The sequence below is a fragment of the Squalius cephalus genome (genome assembly GCF_949319135.1).
Source record: "Squalius cephalus genome assembly, chromosome: 16".
In the NCBI taxonomy this organism is placed as follows: domain Eukaryota; kingdom Metazoa; phylum Chordata; class Actinopteri; order Cypriniformes; family Leuciscidae; genus Squalius; species Squalius cephalus.
The window spans coordinates 29,882,206-29,901,095 of NC_137137.1; the positions used below are offsets into that span (position 1 = coordinate 29,882,206).

Consider the following 18,890-nt stretch of genomic DNA (forward strand, 5'->3'; position numbering starts at 1 on the left):
GCCAGACTGTCTCGGTGTTGCTTTGAAACAAGACATCAGGTTGGATGTAGAACATCTGTTTTTATCCATGTAAATTATTTTCATTTAAACAAACAGGACAAACTATTAACATTTATGCCTTAAATAACTCAAATTTTTTATTTCAAAACTTCTGTTCTGACTATTTTTCCTTCCATTTAACTAGGGGAAACTGAGGATAGTTCACACAGGGAAGCTCTGTATTTCATTAACTGGTTTACTGGGTCACACGGTTTTCAGTCAAAAGTCCAAGTAAACAAATTCTTGTTTTCTCTTGCATTTTGATCCAAAAACCAAGATCAAGTAATTCCTACTAATTTAACTTTATTAAATTAAGATAAATATTTTGTAACTTCTGTCCTTCATGATAAATTAACATTTGTATTTTTCAGTCAGGCAACACCAAACACTGTTTAATGTTTTTAAAAGAAGTATCTTCTGCTCACCAAGGCTGCATGTATTTGATTAAAAATACAAACAAAAACAGTAATATTGTGAAATATTATTCCAATTTAAAACAGCTGTTTTCTACGTGAATATACAGTAAAGTGTAATTTATTCCTGTGATCAAAGCTGAATTTTCAGCATCATTACTCCAGTCTTCAGTGTCACATGATCCTTCAGAAATCATTCTGATATGATGATTTGTTGCTCAAGAAACATTTATGATTATTATCAATGTTGAAAACAGTTATTTACATTTTTATTTCATGATGCTATGATGAATAGAAAGTTCAAAAGAACAGCATTTATCTGAAATCGAAAGCTTTTGTAACATTAAACACTACTGTTCAAAAGTTTGGGGTCAGTAAGAATTTTAATTTTATTTTTGGGGGAAAGAAATCAAATAAATCAATACTTTTATTCATCAAGGATGAGTTAAACTGATCAAAAGTGACAGTAAAGACATTTATAATGATAGAAAATATCTATTTTAAATAAATGCTGTTCTTTTGAACTTTCTATTCATCAAAGAATTTTGAAAAAAAATGGTACACAACTGTTTTCAACATTGATAATAATAATGAATGTTTCTTGAGCATCATATCAGAATGATTTCTGAAGGATCATGTGACACTGAAGACTGGAGTAATGATGCTGAAAATTCAGCTTTGATCACAGGAATAAATTACAATTTAAAATATATTAAAATAGAAAACAGTCATTTTAAATTGTCATAATATTTCACAATATTAGTTTTTTTTTATTATTGTTTTTTATCAAATAAATCCAGCCTTGGTGAGCAGAAGATACTTCTTTTAAAAACATTACAAAATCTTACTGACCCCAAACTTTTGAACGTTAGTGTATATATCAAATTAATACAGTTTATAGAATATAATATGTTTTGCCTAAAGCTGGCAATTTGATACAAGTTCAACTTCCATTGTGAAAACACATGTCCTGCTTTTATTTATTTTCTAGCTAATAAGAGTGTAAAAAGTCCGCTCAACTGTAGTACCTCAAAGAACCATTCAGCGCTGAAAGAAACTGTTTCCTGAAAACACTAGAAGTGAATCAGAATGAAGTGCGCGTGCGCGTTGCGGTTCAAGGCAAAAACGCTGCAGTTTGTTGAGTGATTTCATCCCGGAAAGACTCCAACGAATATCGAGATGTCCATGTTTTATCCCTTTTCCTGACGAGACATTTTACATTAATCGCCGGTAAGGGCAATTTGACACCAATACATTCAATTTTGACACTAATATATAACATTTATCTGTAAAAAAGAGGAAAGTGTAACTATAACAATAACAGTAGCTGTATTAGCAAGCATGCTACCAGAACAAAAGCAATTTCGTACTAAATGGATTTAACGTTACATGTTGAATTTGTTTCCAGTTTGTGTGGCTTGTTTAATATTATTTTTTTCTAATTCTCCTTTATTTAACCATTCGTAGAGTAAAATGTCTCTTTCATTTGAAAGGCACAGTGGCAGTACAGTAGTAAAGTGTTTCCTCCTGTAAAAGTCTGGTGATGGTGAACATGATTAATTGCAGTCTCTGTTACTACACCACACTGGTTTGGTTTGCATTTGGTCCTGCAGTACATCCTGAGCACTGGGTGTTCTCTAAATTGCATTTGATTTGAGATTTATGCAAATAAAAAGTGCAAGATGTGTGTTGGTATCTTACGAACAAAAGGTTTTCATTCAAGATAACATCCAAACAAACAATAGGAAGCATTCCATCTGTTCAGGTTTTCTTTCTTCCTTACCTCTCTAAAGCCTGACATAAAATAATAGCCAGAACATTTTTTTTTATTATTATTTTAAAACGGAACAGTTTGCACACTTGAGGAGGAAAACATCTCAATAATGTATGGATAGTTAATCAAGTCAATCAATGATTAATCTTGAAATGATTACTAACAATATACAAATTATTCTTTCTGTAATTTTATAATAATGAGTAAAGATTTCACAGCAAAAAGACGCATAAACCACGAACTGAAGGGTGTTAACTTGCTAAAATGTATAAATTATCAATCAGACGACAGAAGGCAAGTAGTAGATCGTGTATAACAGGTTTTTCAGCAAAGTTTTGATCATTTAGAGCCCTTAGAAATGTGTGTATCAGTAGGCTTCATAGGGTTAAAAAAAAACCTCTACCAAACAGTTGAGAAGAAAGAAAGAATAACTAGAGAATAACTATATTTTCGACTCTAATGTGATTGTTACTATTAATAAAACATTGGCAATTGATCATTGCTGTGAAATATTATTTGCATGGGTCAATTTAAAAAACATTTTTATTATTGATGCAGAATTGAAAGCACTTGCACCGTACCGTGTATGTACAACTCAACTCTTTGAATAGATCAAATCAACTAAATACTGAAAAAAGTTTGGTGAGTTTTGGAAAATTCAGTCAGTCTCTGAAATTGATCTTCATGCCTTTGAAATATGACCATCTGACCCTTTTAATGACCAATTACATGCTATATACATTGTTGAGGAAAATGGAGTATTCTTGAAATCTGCAGCGATATCTAGTGACTTATATGTTTAACACACAGTACCCAAGTAGTAGGTAAGATTCCACAGAAATGTTGTGTGTTTTGGCAGTTATGAGTTATGATTCCCAAAAATGCGGTCTAGATAATTTTGCTAAAAATGCCTCACTTCTTTTTCTATTTGCATTTATGTGTTTGTTATATCCTGCATTATGGGGCTATAAATGTCTATACTAAGTTTATATTTCCCTTTCAGGAACCCATCTTTAAGGTGTTTGTGGAACTGTGATAAAGCATGATGGGTGCACTTGGGAACGGTCGACGTGGCGGCCGCTCTTCATCTTTGCTGTTGGTGGCTCTCATCTCCTGCATCCTCGTGCTTGGCTTCAACTATTGGGTCTCCAACTCCAGAAACGTCGAGCTGCAGGTTTGACACAGTGTGTTTGGATATTGCCTTTGGCGAGTGGTGGTGTGAGTGGCTGTTTAACTATAATAGGTCTGTCTAGAAAGGAGCTTTGTTTAAACATTAAATTTAACATTTCATTTAATATTCAACAATAACATTAATCGACATTACATTTAACAATAAATGTAATATTCAACAATCATACTGATCTGCCTGCATTGACACCATATGAGAACTGAACTGAGCTGGACGATGACATTACGGTTTTCTCCAGAGCGGCTATATACACAAATGAACTAAATTAATAACTTTTTTACAACAAAATGAAACATCACTGAACTTACTTAAGCTGGACTGTGATGCTATTTTCTTCTAGAAACAAACTTTGCTGCATTATTTTCCTGTTATCTCTATAAAGCTGCTTTGAAACAGTCTGTATTGTAAAAAGCGCTATATAAATAAATGTGACTTGACTTTGTGTTGTTCTCCAGAGCAAGATATTGGATTTGGAGGACCGCATGAGGAAGCTGGCTGTAGAAAGCGACAGAGAGCAGCAGAAGGCCGAGGATGAGACGCGCAGACAGAATGAGCAGCTGGAGTTAATGGAGGAAACACACCAAAGACAGCAGGAAAGCGCTCTGAACACCTGGAAAAAAGAAAAAGTATGAAAACACTCGTCTTGCACTCACTGACAAGAGTTCAGGTGGAAACTCGGAGCTAGTAATCATCCAGTTACCTGTCATGATTTAGGGAATGAATCGTGTTTATTCAAATCATTTTACTCTATTGATTTGATAGGGAGTTCAGTAGGTAAGCTGTCCTGCCCCTACATCAGTGGTTCTCAGCCTTTTTAACTCAATGGCCCCCATTATTGTCCATAACAATATTTAAAGGCCTCTTGACTTCTCCAGTAATTTTCTGGATAAGGATTAAGGGATATGTTTGGTGGACTTTTGACAGCTCTTTTGAAACCTACAGACAACATTTTTGGACAGTTTCCCTACCGTTTTGGCAAAAGAGTCACCACAGCCCTTTTACTCCATTTTCTCGAGTCATGTAACACTGATTTAAAACAAAAATGTCACCTTTTTCTCCATAGACAGCCGAGTTTTATTTAAAGCCTGTCTTGTCAGCGGTGAATCACCCCTGTGTGGATGAGGAGTTTTAAAAATATGTTTGCTGTATTTTTTCTAGCGTAAATATAAAAAGGTATATTATAAAAATGCACATGGAGTTATGAGACTTTCCCAAGTTAAGAAATAACACTTTTAAATGTGTGGCTTTGTGTCACAAAGCCGTACAATGTCAGTGGCTTCCTGTGTAACTTTGAATTTTGTTTGGGAAAACTCTAAATTTTTATTGGTTTTTAGCAGTGTTCGTCATTTCTGCATGGTAACTTGAGCTACAGGACTAACCTGCACCTGAGAAGGTTTTATTCTGGGTAAGAAATAGCAAACTAAAATGCATTAGGCCTACTGCATTACACATAAGTATTATTTTACATTATTTTATTTTTAACTGTTAATATTTCACTTTTAATTTGAATTGATATAAATGTACATATAAATTTTAGAATATATAATGTTTTTGACATTTTCTTTCATGCTCTTTAAGGTATATAAATTATTAATTAAATAAATTCTGTTGATTCACTTGTGTTAGTACAGTCACATATTCTCCCAGCTGCCTTCTCGAACTTTTGTGGCAGCAGCAGTATTTTTTCCTGCCTTGCAAATGTTTAAATTCATGATATTTTTCATAATGCTATCTTGGGGCGTTTTCACACCTGGCTCATTTGGAGCATTTGTTTCAGAACCTGGTGCGTTTTGTCCCTTAGTTCAGTTCGTTTAGGCATATGTGAACACGGCAATCACGCACAGATCCACACCAAAACAATCGCTCTGAGATCGCCTGAATAAGGTGGACTTGGCACAATTGAAAACGAACTCTGGGGCGGTTCTGTGGAGGTGAGAAAGCAATCCGACCCAACAGACCAATGAACCAAGCGCTATCATAATTCACAACGGCAAATGTGTTATTTAACAAGCAGCAGTGTCTGATTCTCTGATTCACTGCTTTATGTCATGTCAAAATCAAACTTGAAATGGACTGAAAACATGATGACTAGGAATTGTCTTTGTGAGTAATCAGCTTGGTGAAATTAAAGGTAGATCATCTGTGATTAGTGTTTACCGAGCTTGATAACTGATGAAAATGAGACCGAGAGAGAGAATATATATATACCTGTATATTACAAAAGTAATTGAAATAGCTTAACACAACATATGTTTCCCCTTCTCAGAAATCTGGTTGTAACCGTTGATAGCTTCCTTCCCTATAACCACTGTTCTTTTAACTTTGAACTTGCAAACTATGCTTCCAGTGTGTTGTCTCAAGGAACATTTAGTGCCTTCGCTATCTTTTGGTATCCTGTTCCTTGTTTGTGAAGGGTGATGGTGTCTTCTCTTAAATTTGTGGACCATTCTTTTAACTTATATTTTTACATACAGTGCTATGCATAAGTTTAGACACCCATGCTAAAGTTGACTAAAAAGAGGAATAAAAAATCATCTTTTGGAAATTGAAATGAATGCCTTAATTAAAAAAATTAGGAAAAATCCAACCTTTAAGGACACCAATTTTCTTTGTGAATGAATAATGTATCGTAAATAAATAAATGTTCTTCCTTAAAATACAGGGTGCATAAGTCTGGACACCCCTATGTTAAATTCCCATAGAGGCAGGCAGATTTTTATTTTTAAAGGCCAGTTACTTCATGGATCCAGGATACTATGCATCCTGATAAAGTTCCCTTGGCCTTTGGAATTAAAATAGCCCCATATCATCACATAGCCTTCACCATACCTAGAGATTGGCATGGTTTTATTTCAGTTAGCCTAATAGCTGGTTTGATTTGCATTGAGAGATGATCTTATGGAAAGTACTCCATGCCAATCTCTAGGTATGGTGAAGGCTATGTGATGATCAGGTGTGCTTGAGACAACATCTGTTTTGCAGATTTGTGCTGTTGTGAGGGATTCTACTCAGGGACACTGAATCATTTTGAGACTGCAGAAGTCATTAAAAGTTGAATTTGCAGAAAACCACTTGAAACATTTGTTGTGTTGAGCTATTTCAATTACTTTTGTTTGATTTGTTCATTGCAAACAGCTGAAAGTCTCGACAGCGAACTTGTCAATCCATCTTGATGGATGACGTGGAGGAAACTCTGACAAATAAGAGTACAGTTTTACTCTCATGTGACTTACTTAGACTCATTTTGGTACGTTTTTAAGTGTTGCCTTGTGAAAGCCAAGCAAACCAAGAAGAAAATGCAACATTGTAACAAATGAAGTTCCTGTTCCGGAACAAAGAAAATGATCTAAATTTCTTGGAATGCCCCTAATCTTCAGCAGATAAGTGAATCATGCCGATTCGCCTGCGAGAAGTGAATAAAACTGACACTTTTTAAATCATTTTACGTCATCTTGAGGCCTCCTTTGAAATTTGTTCAGGCCTCCTAGTGGGCCCTGACCCCCTGGAACCACTGGTCTAGATGGGTTGCCCACCAGGTTTTAATGCATATAAATGCTCTCATTAGGTTTTGATGCCCAGGACAGAAATGCTGTCTGTATATGCAAGTATGCTAGCACGTTCAAAATGGCATTATGGCGCTACCTTCAGTACTGTTACTGATGCCCAGAAATGCTATCTATATAAACAGTTATGCAATCATACTCAAAAGGACTCTGTATGTAGGCTGGTCACTAGGTTTTAATGGCCAAAATTGGATTTTGGTTATGCTCAGTGTATGTTTTTAGGTCTAAAAGTTTTCTCTCTGTCATAGGAGAATCTGAAGATCAACATTTCCTCCAGTGCTAAAATGGTGCAAGACATGAAGAGTAAGTGTTTACCTCATATTTGTGCTACTGTATTTAACTCTGTAACGCATATCATCTTTCCTTCACATTTTTGTTATTAGACCGTATGAAGTCATTACTGCAGGATGCGAGTAAAATGCAGAGTGAGCTGAAGTCCTGTCAAAATAACATGGACACGCTCAGTAAGAAAGCCAGCAGTGAGATGTAGGTCCATTCTGAATGCTCTAATCTACAATACCAAAGACATTATACTGCTTGATCAGTATGATAATGGCTGTATGTATTGTGCAGGTCTCAGTGCAACAAACAAATTGAGGCCATAAAAGAGGAATGCAATGGGAAAATGGCAGCTGCCAAACTGGAAAAGCAAAGGACGTCTGAAAAGGTTGCTCCACTGGTACGGCTATGAGAAAAAAAAAAAATGTCCTTAAATAGTTCCTTTGTGATTCTTATTTATTTGGTGTCTCTTACCCCTTTTCCACTGACATAAACTGTCCTTCACAGAATGCTGATGGTTCCATGCCGAAAGTCTCTGTTTTAAAAGCCAAATCTGATGTTCCCGCCTCAAACCATTCAAATAAAAGTGTGGCAGAACCTCCGAACGGCGAACCAGATGTGAATTCACAGCCCAAAAATGATGCTAAGGTCCAAACCAATGAGTTAGTAGTGGAGAAAAATGAAGAAGGTGAGAATTGCCTGTTTGAGCGTGGAATGTCTCTATATATGGGTGAAGGCCCTCATTTAATATATATATAACCTTTATTTAAACAGGAAAAGTCCCATTGAGACACAGTCTCTTTTACAAGGGAGTCCTGTATAGCACGTGCAATCATAAAATGAATTTCAAATATATATTTATATATATTTATATTTATATATATTTAATGCTTGTACTAGCTAGGTCTGTGACGTTGGCAGTTTCTTTTTTTTCTTTTTTTATAGTGGCTGGAATTAATTATAGCCTTTTATTCACACAAATAATACACAATGCAGGAATTATGGCTGTAATGTGATTCTTGAACATAGAAAACAATAGAAATTATACAAAATTTTGAAACTAAGCCCAGTTTAAATATATTTCCCCAGAAAGATAAATTCATCATCATATATACCGTTCTGTGATTTGAGAGGAATGTGGGACAGGAGCAGGACAGAGTCCATCTCTAGTCTAAAATCTTCATTTCTTCTCCTGACGTTCCAAAGCAATTGACCTTGTAAAAGGTCTGAAGAGAACATTTTATCTTCCGCCGGTGCAAGGCATTATATATATTAGTATTAGTATATTTGATTTTGCACTGCCAGAAAAAATTCATTACAGGCATGTGTGCAAAAAAGGTCCGTCCTACAGCGAATATAGTAATTAAAAGTGAATGAAAGGAAGAAAGTAATTTGGTAATTTTCCATTTTCAGTGGAATAACTGAAATCAGATGACCTGATCACAAAACAGAATAGAAAGCCGTCAAATGGCTTAAATTGATGGGCTCATGTACCTCTCTCATTCCTCACGTATCCAAATGTTTGCGATGTAGCATTTAATTGCTTACCTATTATTTCTTTTGTGAACAAAGCTTTGTGCTTCACTCGTGTTGTAATATTCATGGAAAACTGCATTCACATACAAACCACAGTGGTGGGGCGGTTGTCAGGTTGAACAGCACAGCCCTAGCACAAGAAAACCTCTCCACAATAAACCACATGATTTTCATGCCGGTAGCACAATGAGTATCCTCTCTAAACGCACATTATTGATCGGATTTCAAATGACTCAGATCTTCTGGTGAAACGACAGACTTCTCTCTGATGGCGTATGCAGGACTTTCCCAATCATTTAATGCGCTTATATTCGCCCCTGCAAGCTTGTGTTCGTCCACCTCTGTTTTTGAGTGCAATGCCCTCATCTCAAATCCAATCAACAACCGATGCCTAGCCTTTTCTTTTTCAATATCTGTTCGGATAAATACTTGGAATTACATCATAATATGGAAGAAAAGGTCTTTTGCTCCTTCATCACAACTTTAATCTTTTCACTTACTGCAAACTCATAATAACATTGAAATTTGCTTCCCAAGCCTGCTGTGTAAGAATAAATAATTTTTATAATTACACTCTTTTTTTTTATAACCATCTATTCAGATTTAGCAGGTGTTTAGGATAGAATTAGTAAAAAAATATTGATGGTTTTCTCCTTACACATTGTTTTAATTGGAATACCTCCCATTTGGTCAGACGGCTGCGTAATGTTTTGTCGCACAAAATTTTCTGTAAAGCTGCTTTGAAACAATGATTATGTTAACATGCACCCTCACATTAGGCAATATTGCGATTAAACTCTACCTCGTAAACGCAATACTTCAATCAAATACCAATCAACCAACCATAATCGTAGTAAAATATATGGTGTATGCTGATTTTAAACGCTATAAACAGGCATGTAAACACTTTAAATGTGTATTGTGAAAAGCTAAATAAATTTGAAATATAGTCTGTCGTTTTTCATTAGCAAAACCATAAAAAATGTACAGTATAGCGTTCCTTACTATCACTCTTATTAAATGTGCACCGTTAAAGCCCTTCACAGGTGTACGATAACTAACATTTTAATAATTGTTCGAACTCTAAGAGAATAGCTGAGTGTACACCACAACTATTACAGTAACGACACAGAGAAACTACACCTGCTGATGAACGATAAAAACATTGACAGCAGAATCTACCCGGCTGAGCGTTTAAAGCGACAGACGACATTACTGCAGCGTGTGCTTATAATAAACAGAACAATTATTGTCCATTGGTGTCCATAGTTATCGTTCTTGGTGTGAATGGGCCTTTAAGTCTTGTCAGTTTTTTTAAAGAAAAACTCTATTCTCTGTTCCTCCAGCATGTCAAGTCACATTTATTTATATAGCGCTTTTTACAATACAGATTGTTTCAAAGCAGCTTTACAGAGATAACATGTTTAACAACATTCTGTCTGCTCCTCTAAGATGCTGTGATTTTGCAAGACTCACCCACCCCCACCTCCAAACGGACCAATAAGAGTGAGACTCTTAACAGACCAGCCAATGAAGAAGATCCAGAAGCAGTGGTGGACATTAAAGAACAGGCTTCAAAGGCCATAGGTGGGGTAACGGAGAGAATCCAGCCATTAAAGCGCAACACACACACATTACTCATTTTATCTGTCTTCATGCAGATACTGTGCTGGATGAAGCAGGGATTTTAGACCCAAAGGAAAATGACATCGGGATTGGAGACGAGGAGGAGGATGTCGTCAAAATTGGGTACAGGAAAGAGGAAGATGCAGCAAATGGGAAGGAAGACGCCGTTATGTACGACAATGAGGGCGAGATAGAAAAACAGCTCTCTAAAATTAAAGGTGGTCTTCAACATCATGATCATCACACAATCATACAATTAGACTTTTTTTCATTTTAAAATGACTATATAAAGATGTTAGGAAATTTCAAGTGTAACACTTTTTTTGGTAGCTTTTACAAACTGAAGGATGACGTAGTTTATGTGGTAATTGACAGCAAGTCAATTGATAAAGTTATGAATAATAATAATCATATATGTTAAAAGTACTTTTGTCCCATGCAATAAGATTACGAATAATTTTCTTGTTTCCACAGATGAAAATCAAGGTGCAGGTCTAGATCTAGAGGATAATGAGGCTAATTATATCGGTGATGATGACAACCAACCGGAGTCTGAGGACGATAAGCAGGCGGAGCTTGCAGGGATGTAACAAACATGCTCCTGATCACGACGAGTCTGCTGACACTAGCAACATTTTCTTCAGCTGAAGACTGTCACAAACCCTTATTAGTGTCCTCCCAACAGCTCGACGTTTAAAAGGTGGGAGAGGAAACCTGCTGTAAAGACTCATTTGTGCTGGTGAATTCTGCACTACTGTGTAATGAAGGATATGAGTTTATGTCATTAACAAACTATCTCATATGTCTTACCAGGACAGGCATGAAGAAGACATTCTTTTGCTAGTACTGATTTTAGTTTGAACTTGAATGTAACTACTTATGACAACAAGCCTTTAAATTTATGCATCATGGTGAATTTTCCCTACGTCAAACCTCTTGTTAAATGTAAGATGCTTTGCTCTTGTACAAAAACAACTGCTGATTTGTTACAAAAACGGCTTTATCTTGTCTTTACGGTTCATGTTCCGTTTTGACGAAACTGGATGTCAACATTTTAGCTGCTGAAAACACAGGAATATTAGATGTTCAGACTAAAAGACACATTTCTTTTCACTCATTTAATAACAGTGCAATCCAGGCTTTTATTTGCTGTAAAAGGATATTTTTGTTGATTTAAGAATTTTTTACATTTTCATGTTGGGAACTGGAATATGTTTTTAAAAAATATGGGTTTCTTACTGAATTTCTGATCTCATAATAAAAAATATTTTGTTGCGCTACTCTACCTATTGTGTGCATTTAATGGGTTAACCATGTAGATGAGCAATGACTGCGGCATTTTATAATGGAAGAGGACTGCATGGTACATGCTGCATTGTCACAGGACCTCACTATGTTGCATATTAATTTAGCAAGTAACATGCAGTTATGTACGGAGAAACCAATATGGCAAAAGAAATCAAAACTGTTTTAAAAACTTTTGATCTGACTCAGCATGTACATGGACCCACACACAATCGTGGACACACTAGATTTACTTATCAGTAAGAGTCTAAACATTTCATCGATTGTTATTAAGGATGTAGCACTGTCTGATTTATTTTCTTTGATATATTGATCTCTCCTGCCATTGAAGCTAGATCTGTGTCTGCCAAGAAGAGATGCTTAAATGAGAACACTAGTGTACTATTTATGAAGGCTATATCCTTAACACCAAGCATAGCTGCGGACTCTGTTGATTTTCTCCTTGATTCTTTTAACTCAAAAGTTAAAAGTGTAATTTATGATATTGCTCCTGTTAGAGTCAGGAAGAAGAGTGGCAGACAAAAAGCACCTTGGAGAAACTCAACAGCAGTGCAAAATATGAAAAGACAATGCAGAAAAGCAGAGCGCATGTGGCGGAAGACAAAACTTGTAGTCCATTATAACATCTACAAAGACAGCCTTCATGCTTTCAGTATGGAACTAGGCAAAGCTAGACAGACTTTCTTCTCAAATATTATAAACAGCAATTTAAACAACACACTCACTCTTTTTGCTACTGTAGAGAGACTGACAAACCCCCCAAGCCAGATTCCCAGTGAAATGCTCTCAGAGAACAAGTGCAGTGAGTTTGCTTCTTTCTTCTCTGAGAAAATCAATAATATCAGAAAGGTGATCAGCACATCCTTGAGTTGCGCTGGGGTCAGACAGATCAAACCACCTGAGAGAGTAGTTACTATGTCTGATTTCAAAGAAATTGATGGCAAAATTTTGGAAGAAACCGTACAGCACCTTAAAACATCAACCTGCACTCTTGACACACTTCCCACATCTTTATTCAAAAGAGTGTTAAACAGTTTAGAAGCAGATCTTCTAGAAGTGGTAAATGCTTCACTTCTCTCTGGGAGTTTTCCAAACTCCCTGAAAACTGCAGTTGTCAAGCCCCTCCTGAAAAAGAGCAATCTGGATAAGACCATATTAAGCAACTATAGACCGATCTCAAATCTTCCTTTAATAGGCAAGATCATTGAAAAAGTTGTCTTCAATCAGCTGAACATATTCTTATGCTCGAATGGATACTTTGACAATTTTCAATCTGGTTTCCGACCGCACCACAGCACAGAGACAGCGCTCATAAAGATAATAAATGATATTCGCTTAAATACTGATACAGGCAAATTATCAGTGCTGGTACTACTCGACCTCAGTGCTGCATTTGACACTGTTGATCATTACATACTTCTTGACAGGCTGGAAAACTGGGTGGGGCTTTCTGGGATAGTCCTAAAATGGTTCAGGTCATACTTAGATGGGAGAGGTTATGTGAGCATAGGAGACCATAAGTCTGAGTGGACATCCATGACATGCGGAGTCCCTCAAGGCTCAATTCTTGCGCCACTCCTGTTCAACCTGTATAATGCTCCCAATGAGCCAAATAATGAGAAAGAACCAAATTGCTTACCACAGCTATGCAGACGACACACAGATCTACTTAGCACTGTGCCAATGCATTGATGAAGTCAACAGTTGGATGTGCCAAAACTTTCTTCAGTTAAACAAAGACAAAACTGAAGTCATTGCATTTGGAAACAAAGATGAAGTTCTCATACCTTCTCATACGCATACCTTCACTCTAGGGGTCAAACAACTAAAAATCAAGTCAGGAATCTTGGTGTGACTCTACAGTCAGACCTTAGTTTCAGTAGTCATGTCAAAGCTAAATCAGCATACTATCATCTGAAAAATATTGCAAGAATTAGATGCTTTGTTTCCAGACAAGACTTAGAGAAACTTGTGCATGCTTTCATCACCAGCAGGGTGGATTATTGTAATGGACTCCTCACCGGCCTTCCCAAAAAGACCATAAGACAGTTGCAGCTCATACAGAACGCTGCCGCCAGGATTCTTAGCAGAACCAGAAAATATGAACATATCACACCAGTCCTCAGGTCTTTACACATTGGCTCCCAGTTAAATTTAGGATTGAATGATAGAATAATTCAATGGCCTAGGACCTCAATACATTGCAGATATGCTCACTGAATATAAACCCAACAGATCACTCAGATCATTAGGATCATATCAGCTAGAAATACCAAGGGTTCACTCTAAGCATGGCGAGTCCGCTTTTAGCTATTATGCCAGCCGCAGCTGGAACCAGCTTCCAGAAGAGATCAGATGTGCTCCTACAGTAGTCACATTCAAATCCAGACTCAAAACACTTCTGTTTAGCTATGCATTTACTGAATGAGCACTGTGCCGCTGTTCGTCCGACTGTTTGTACTGTACTGTATTTTATTTTTCTAAACTTATTTCTTTTTATTATTTTAATTTCTTCTATGTAAAGCACTTTGAATTGCCATTGTGTATGAAATATGCTATATTATTTATATGCTGTATAAATAAACTTGCCTTGCCAAAAACTTGCCTTATCACAGAAGTAGTTCATTGCAATTTTGTGAAATTGTAAAAATGTCAACTTTGGCACTATCAAATAATAGGTCAAGAAGATGTTAGAAATCGTAGTTAATATCTGGGTTTTTCATCACACTGGAAATAGAAGAACGCATCCACATTGTTGGATATATTATCTATTTAGTGTGCTCTGTGGTGTGCTGCACATTTTGCCAATGCAATAGGACAGGTCATGGAGGTATTCCATGCGTACTCATAATTTATTATACTGAGCACAGTGTGTATTCTGCTGTAAGGCTGGAAACTTACGCTGCAATTTTGAACCAATAATCTGAACAAAAGGCAGTTGAAGGATGACGTGTATAATTCAAATATTTATCTGACGCCAATATAATTAATCTGACTCCATTAAAGTTGTTATTATTTAAACTCTTATCCTTTAAAGGTAAAAGTCTTTCTTAGAACTGATAGGAAAACGTAGGATTTAACCTGAACGTTTAGATAACGAAAGTTATAATTTAGCTTTCAACATCATCAGTGATAAAAGGAAAGATTCTCAAAGCCTTTAAAGCAGGCAAAGTTATTTATTAAGTTACATGTTTAAATATACAGACAGTAGAATGGAACAACATGCTGTATAGAAAACTTAGTTGTAACAAATAATGAAGAAGAAGAGGCCGTAAAAGCCTTTCTTGTAGTATGAGGTTACGCACCGGTGTGCGGGAGTGGCAGGGTTAAAGCTCCTAGATCAACAGTTACCTTTCCTTCTTATACCCTGAGCAAAGCATTGTTAAACATGAGTGGAATACCAACACCAAACCGACCGACAGGAAACCAAAAGATGAGGCAAATGGGTAGTGATCAAGAGGGGAAGAAGAACATTAATGTATTCTCCTCAATGCATGTTTAACCAATAGTATCTAGATTGTACATTAGGATACTTTAATATCTCTATTAAGTTCATCACCATTCATTTCAGTTTATAAGCTGTCAGATGAGACCAAACATGGCATAGTTACATATTAGAACACACTAGTAAATAAACAGTATGTAGTTGAAAGCATATGTCCTGTGAAGCAAATGGTACAGATGTGTCATTGAGGTGCAAACGACTCTCTCTCTCCCGACAGAACCTTCCTGTGCCTGGAATGTCCCAACAGTCCTCAATCAGCATATTGATGAAATCCCTGCACTAGATAGGCATTAGCATACTGTGATGATGAAGGCCATTGTGCCACGTTTAATTCACATGTATACCTTTAAAAGGCTTTTTGAAGTACTAGGGCAGTAAAGAGTTCTGCCCATATTTGCTCAGCTCTACACTGCTAAATAATAGTATGCCATTCTGAACGTAGCCTGTATAGTGTGCTCTCCTTTAAGAACCTAGATGCTAGTTAATGAACATCTCATAACAATATTTCATGCTCTATGTCTATAATACATAACATAACATTTTAAGGACCTATCAGCCTGTGCCTTCTGGAGTTTCATGACAGAACTTTCTATTAATGTGAGTGGCAGCAATGCTGATGCAATAAACTGTAGTAGTAATGTCACACAACTTCTTACAAGCACATTAACTTTTTCCCCACCATTGACGAAAATTTCCATAATTTATAGCCGCGTTTCTACTGAAATTACCCGGAACAATTTGTCCCAGGAACTTTTTTTCCCCCAAACCTGTTGCTACCAGTTCCTTCGTGGTCTAAAGTATCGTGAAAATTAGGCAAATTAGTCCGGTGACATAGGACTGCTCACTGCTCGCAACTTTCCAGTTCCTACTGGATTTCATCCTCCGCATATAAGCGTAATGAAGCCTGAACCTCGTTGTCGGTCCATCGACGTATTTTTTAAACTCCATTGTTGATTCGAATAGCAAACAACTCTTACTTAACGCACCGCAATATACGTATAAAAATGGTGGTTGAAATAAAATGCTGCGTGAACTCAACCAATCAGCATGTTCAGCGCCCAAGTCTCACCCACAAAAGGTCCTGGACTTTGGAAAAAGTACTACCTCGCGAGCAGGGACTTTCTGGGGGGGAAATTTTAACCCGGAACTTCATTTAGACCCTGGTTCCTGCGGTGGAAACACACCGAGTACTACCCCAAAGTCCCTAGTTCCTGGGGAAAGTTCCTGCGGGGGAAAATGCGGTTTATGAGACAACGCTTTCCCCTCATTGGTGGAAATTTCCAGCTTTCCATAGGGGGCTCTATGACACATCTTTTGAATGTATGTTGAATCTCCTGATCAAAAGACATGTGAAGAAGAAGCAGAATTATCAACCTGATGCTAAAAAGCTGTGGCCGTATAGACTAGAATGTGGAAAGCACATGCCCGTCATCCAAATGCTCCAGTAAAAAGGTTTTTTCCTCTTTACAATCCACAATAATCCAACAAAAACAGGTAATCATGTCACGAAGTAGCAGTAAGAAAGCACTTCACAATGAAGAAGACTATGTCACTATGGACATTTTGAATGATATGTTGGAAGAACAAAGGAAGTTTTACACTGACATGCTCGATAGACAAGAATCAAGTTTCTTGTCTTTTACAACAACAATGCTGGATTCTGTAAGCACTAGAATTGATGGGATCATTAAAGATGTGCAGGAGGTGAAGACCAGCCTTCAGTTCTCCCAAGCTCAAACTGACGATCTTAGGGCAATGGAGAAGAAGGTGGATTCATCTGAATCTCAATTGCAGCAGTTGTCCTCACTGTGCACTAACTCTGAAGTGAATGATCTTGCCTTAAAAATTGATTCCCTTGATAATCAGTCACAGAAATAATCTGATAATTGATGGCTTAACCCAGGATAATGCATTTGAATCTTGGCCAGACTCTGAGAAGAAGGTGAGAGAATTTTTTAATGACAAGCTTAAAATTGATCTGAAATCTATTGAAATTGAAAGATCTTATCGTATTGAAAACTTGAAACAGCAAATAACAACAAAACCAAGCCCGATTGTTGTAAAATTTCTACGCTACAAGGACAAAGAACTTATTCTCACAAAGGCGAAAGCTCATCTCAAAAACACTGGTGATATTTTAATGAAGATTTTTCAGATCGCATTAGGAAGAATAGGGCCGAACTGTTTCCAGCTATGAAGGAGGCCAGAGAGAGGGGAAACTTTGCTGTTATTAGCTTGATCGGCTCATAGTTAAACCCCGTCAATAACATCAGATGGCAACTACCAGTGAAGTTTTAATAATTCCTCTCATTGTACATGCATGACGATTTCTTTTGATCTAGTCCACATGCATTTTACATTTTACATTTAGTCATTTAGCAGACGCTTTTATCCGAAGCGACTTACAAATTAGGACTAAATTAAGCGAGTCATCATGAAGAGGCAAAAACAACAACAACGCAAGGAGTGCTCAAAATACGAAGTTCAGGCATTATTCAGAGTAGCATAAGCCTGATAAGTGATGTTTCAAAGGGAAAGGAATTTTTTTTTTTTTTTTTTTTTTTTTTTTTTAAGAGGTTAAGTGTTCACGGAATAGATTGGTTTTCAGCTGTCTTTTGAATGTTGTCAGGGATTCTGCGTTCCGGATGAGGGTGGGGAGAGCGTTCCACCAGCATGGAACTGTGAATGAGAATGTTCTGGAAAGTGATTTTGTGGCTTTCTGTGATGGAACCACGAGGCGTCGCTCGTTGACCGATCGTAGGCGTCTGGTAGGGATGTAGACTCGTAGGAGTGAGTGAAAGTAGGAGGGAGCTGAGCCTGTGATAGATCTGTAAGCAAGCGTCAATGCCTTGAACTTGATGCGAGCAGCGAGAGGTAGCCAGTGCAGAGAGATGAACAGTGGAGTGACGTGTGCCCTCTTGGGCTCGTTGAAGACAAGGCGAGCTGCAGCATTCTGGATCAACTGTAGGGGTTTGGTTGCACATGCTGGAAGTCCGGCCAGAAGAGCATTACAGTAGTCAAGCCTAGAAATGACCAGGGCCTGGACGAGAAGTTGTGTTGCATGCTCAGTTAGGAAAGACCTGATCTTCCTGATGTTGTGCAGTGCAAACCTGCATGATCGAGCTGTCTTTGAAATGTGATCTGTGAAGGTCAGCTGGTCATCAAACGTTACTCCAAGGTTTCTGACCGACCTTGATGGGGTGATTGATGATGAATCTAGCTGGATGGTGAAGTCGTGCTGTAGTGACGGATTGGCAGGGAGGACGAGAAGCTCAGTCTTTGCCAGGTTGAGCTGTAGGTGATGTTCCTTCATCCATGTGGAGATGGATGTCACATGCATGATGAAATCATCACATGCATGATGATTTCTCCTGATCCAGACCAAAACAATATTCTCCAACTACTTGATTAACAGAAAAGTTGCAGTTATGTTGTATTACTCAATGTTGTACCCATATATCAATTACTGTAATGGTGCTTGGGCTAGTACCCACCCAACTAAACTGGAATCTATTTTTCGACTTCAGAAGTGAACTTTAAGAATAATATTTTGTGTAAATCGTAGACACCCCTCCCAATCACTGTTTGCTCAGGCAAGTATTCTTAGTGTTTACCAAGTGAATCAACTTCAAATTGCTTTATTCGTTTATAGCTCTATAAA

General features: G+C 37.2%; 1 protein-coding gene across 2 annotated transcripts; it reads left to right on the forward strand.

Annotated features, from left to right (window-relative positions):
* Window positions 1-1,543: 1,543 nt before the first annotated feature.
* golm1 (golgi membrane protein 1) lies at window positions 1,544-14,319 on the forward strand. 2 transcript variants are annotated; one of them, XM_079896459.1, is made up of 10 exons: window positions 1,544-1,682; window positions 3,230-3,400; window positions 3,871-4,041; window positions 7,227-7,281; window positions 7,362-7,464; window positions 7,552-7,657; window positions 7,765-7,945; window positions 10,246-10,380; window positions 10,455-10,637; window positions 10,894-14,319. In XM_079896459.1, exons 2-10 carry the CDS (start codon window positions 3,269-3,271, stop codon window positions 11,007-11,009), a joined length of 1,182 nt encoding a protein of 393 aa, XP_079752585.1. In that variant the 5' UTR covers window positions 1,544-1,682; window positions 3,230-3,268; the 3' UTR covers window positions 11,010-14,319. The 2 variants fall into 2 exon arrangements, with proteins under 2 accessions (XP_079752585.1, XP_079752586.1); XM_079896460.1 differs by having other exon boundaries at window positions 1,549-1,682; window positions 7,552-7,645; window positions 10,894-11,722.
* Window positions 14,320-18,890: the final 4,571 nt, after the last annotated feature.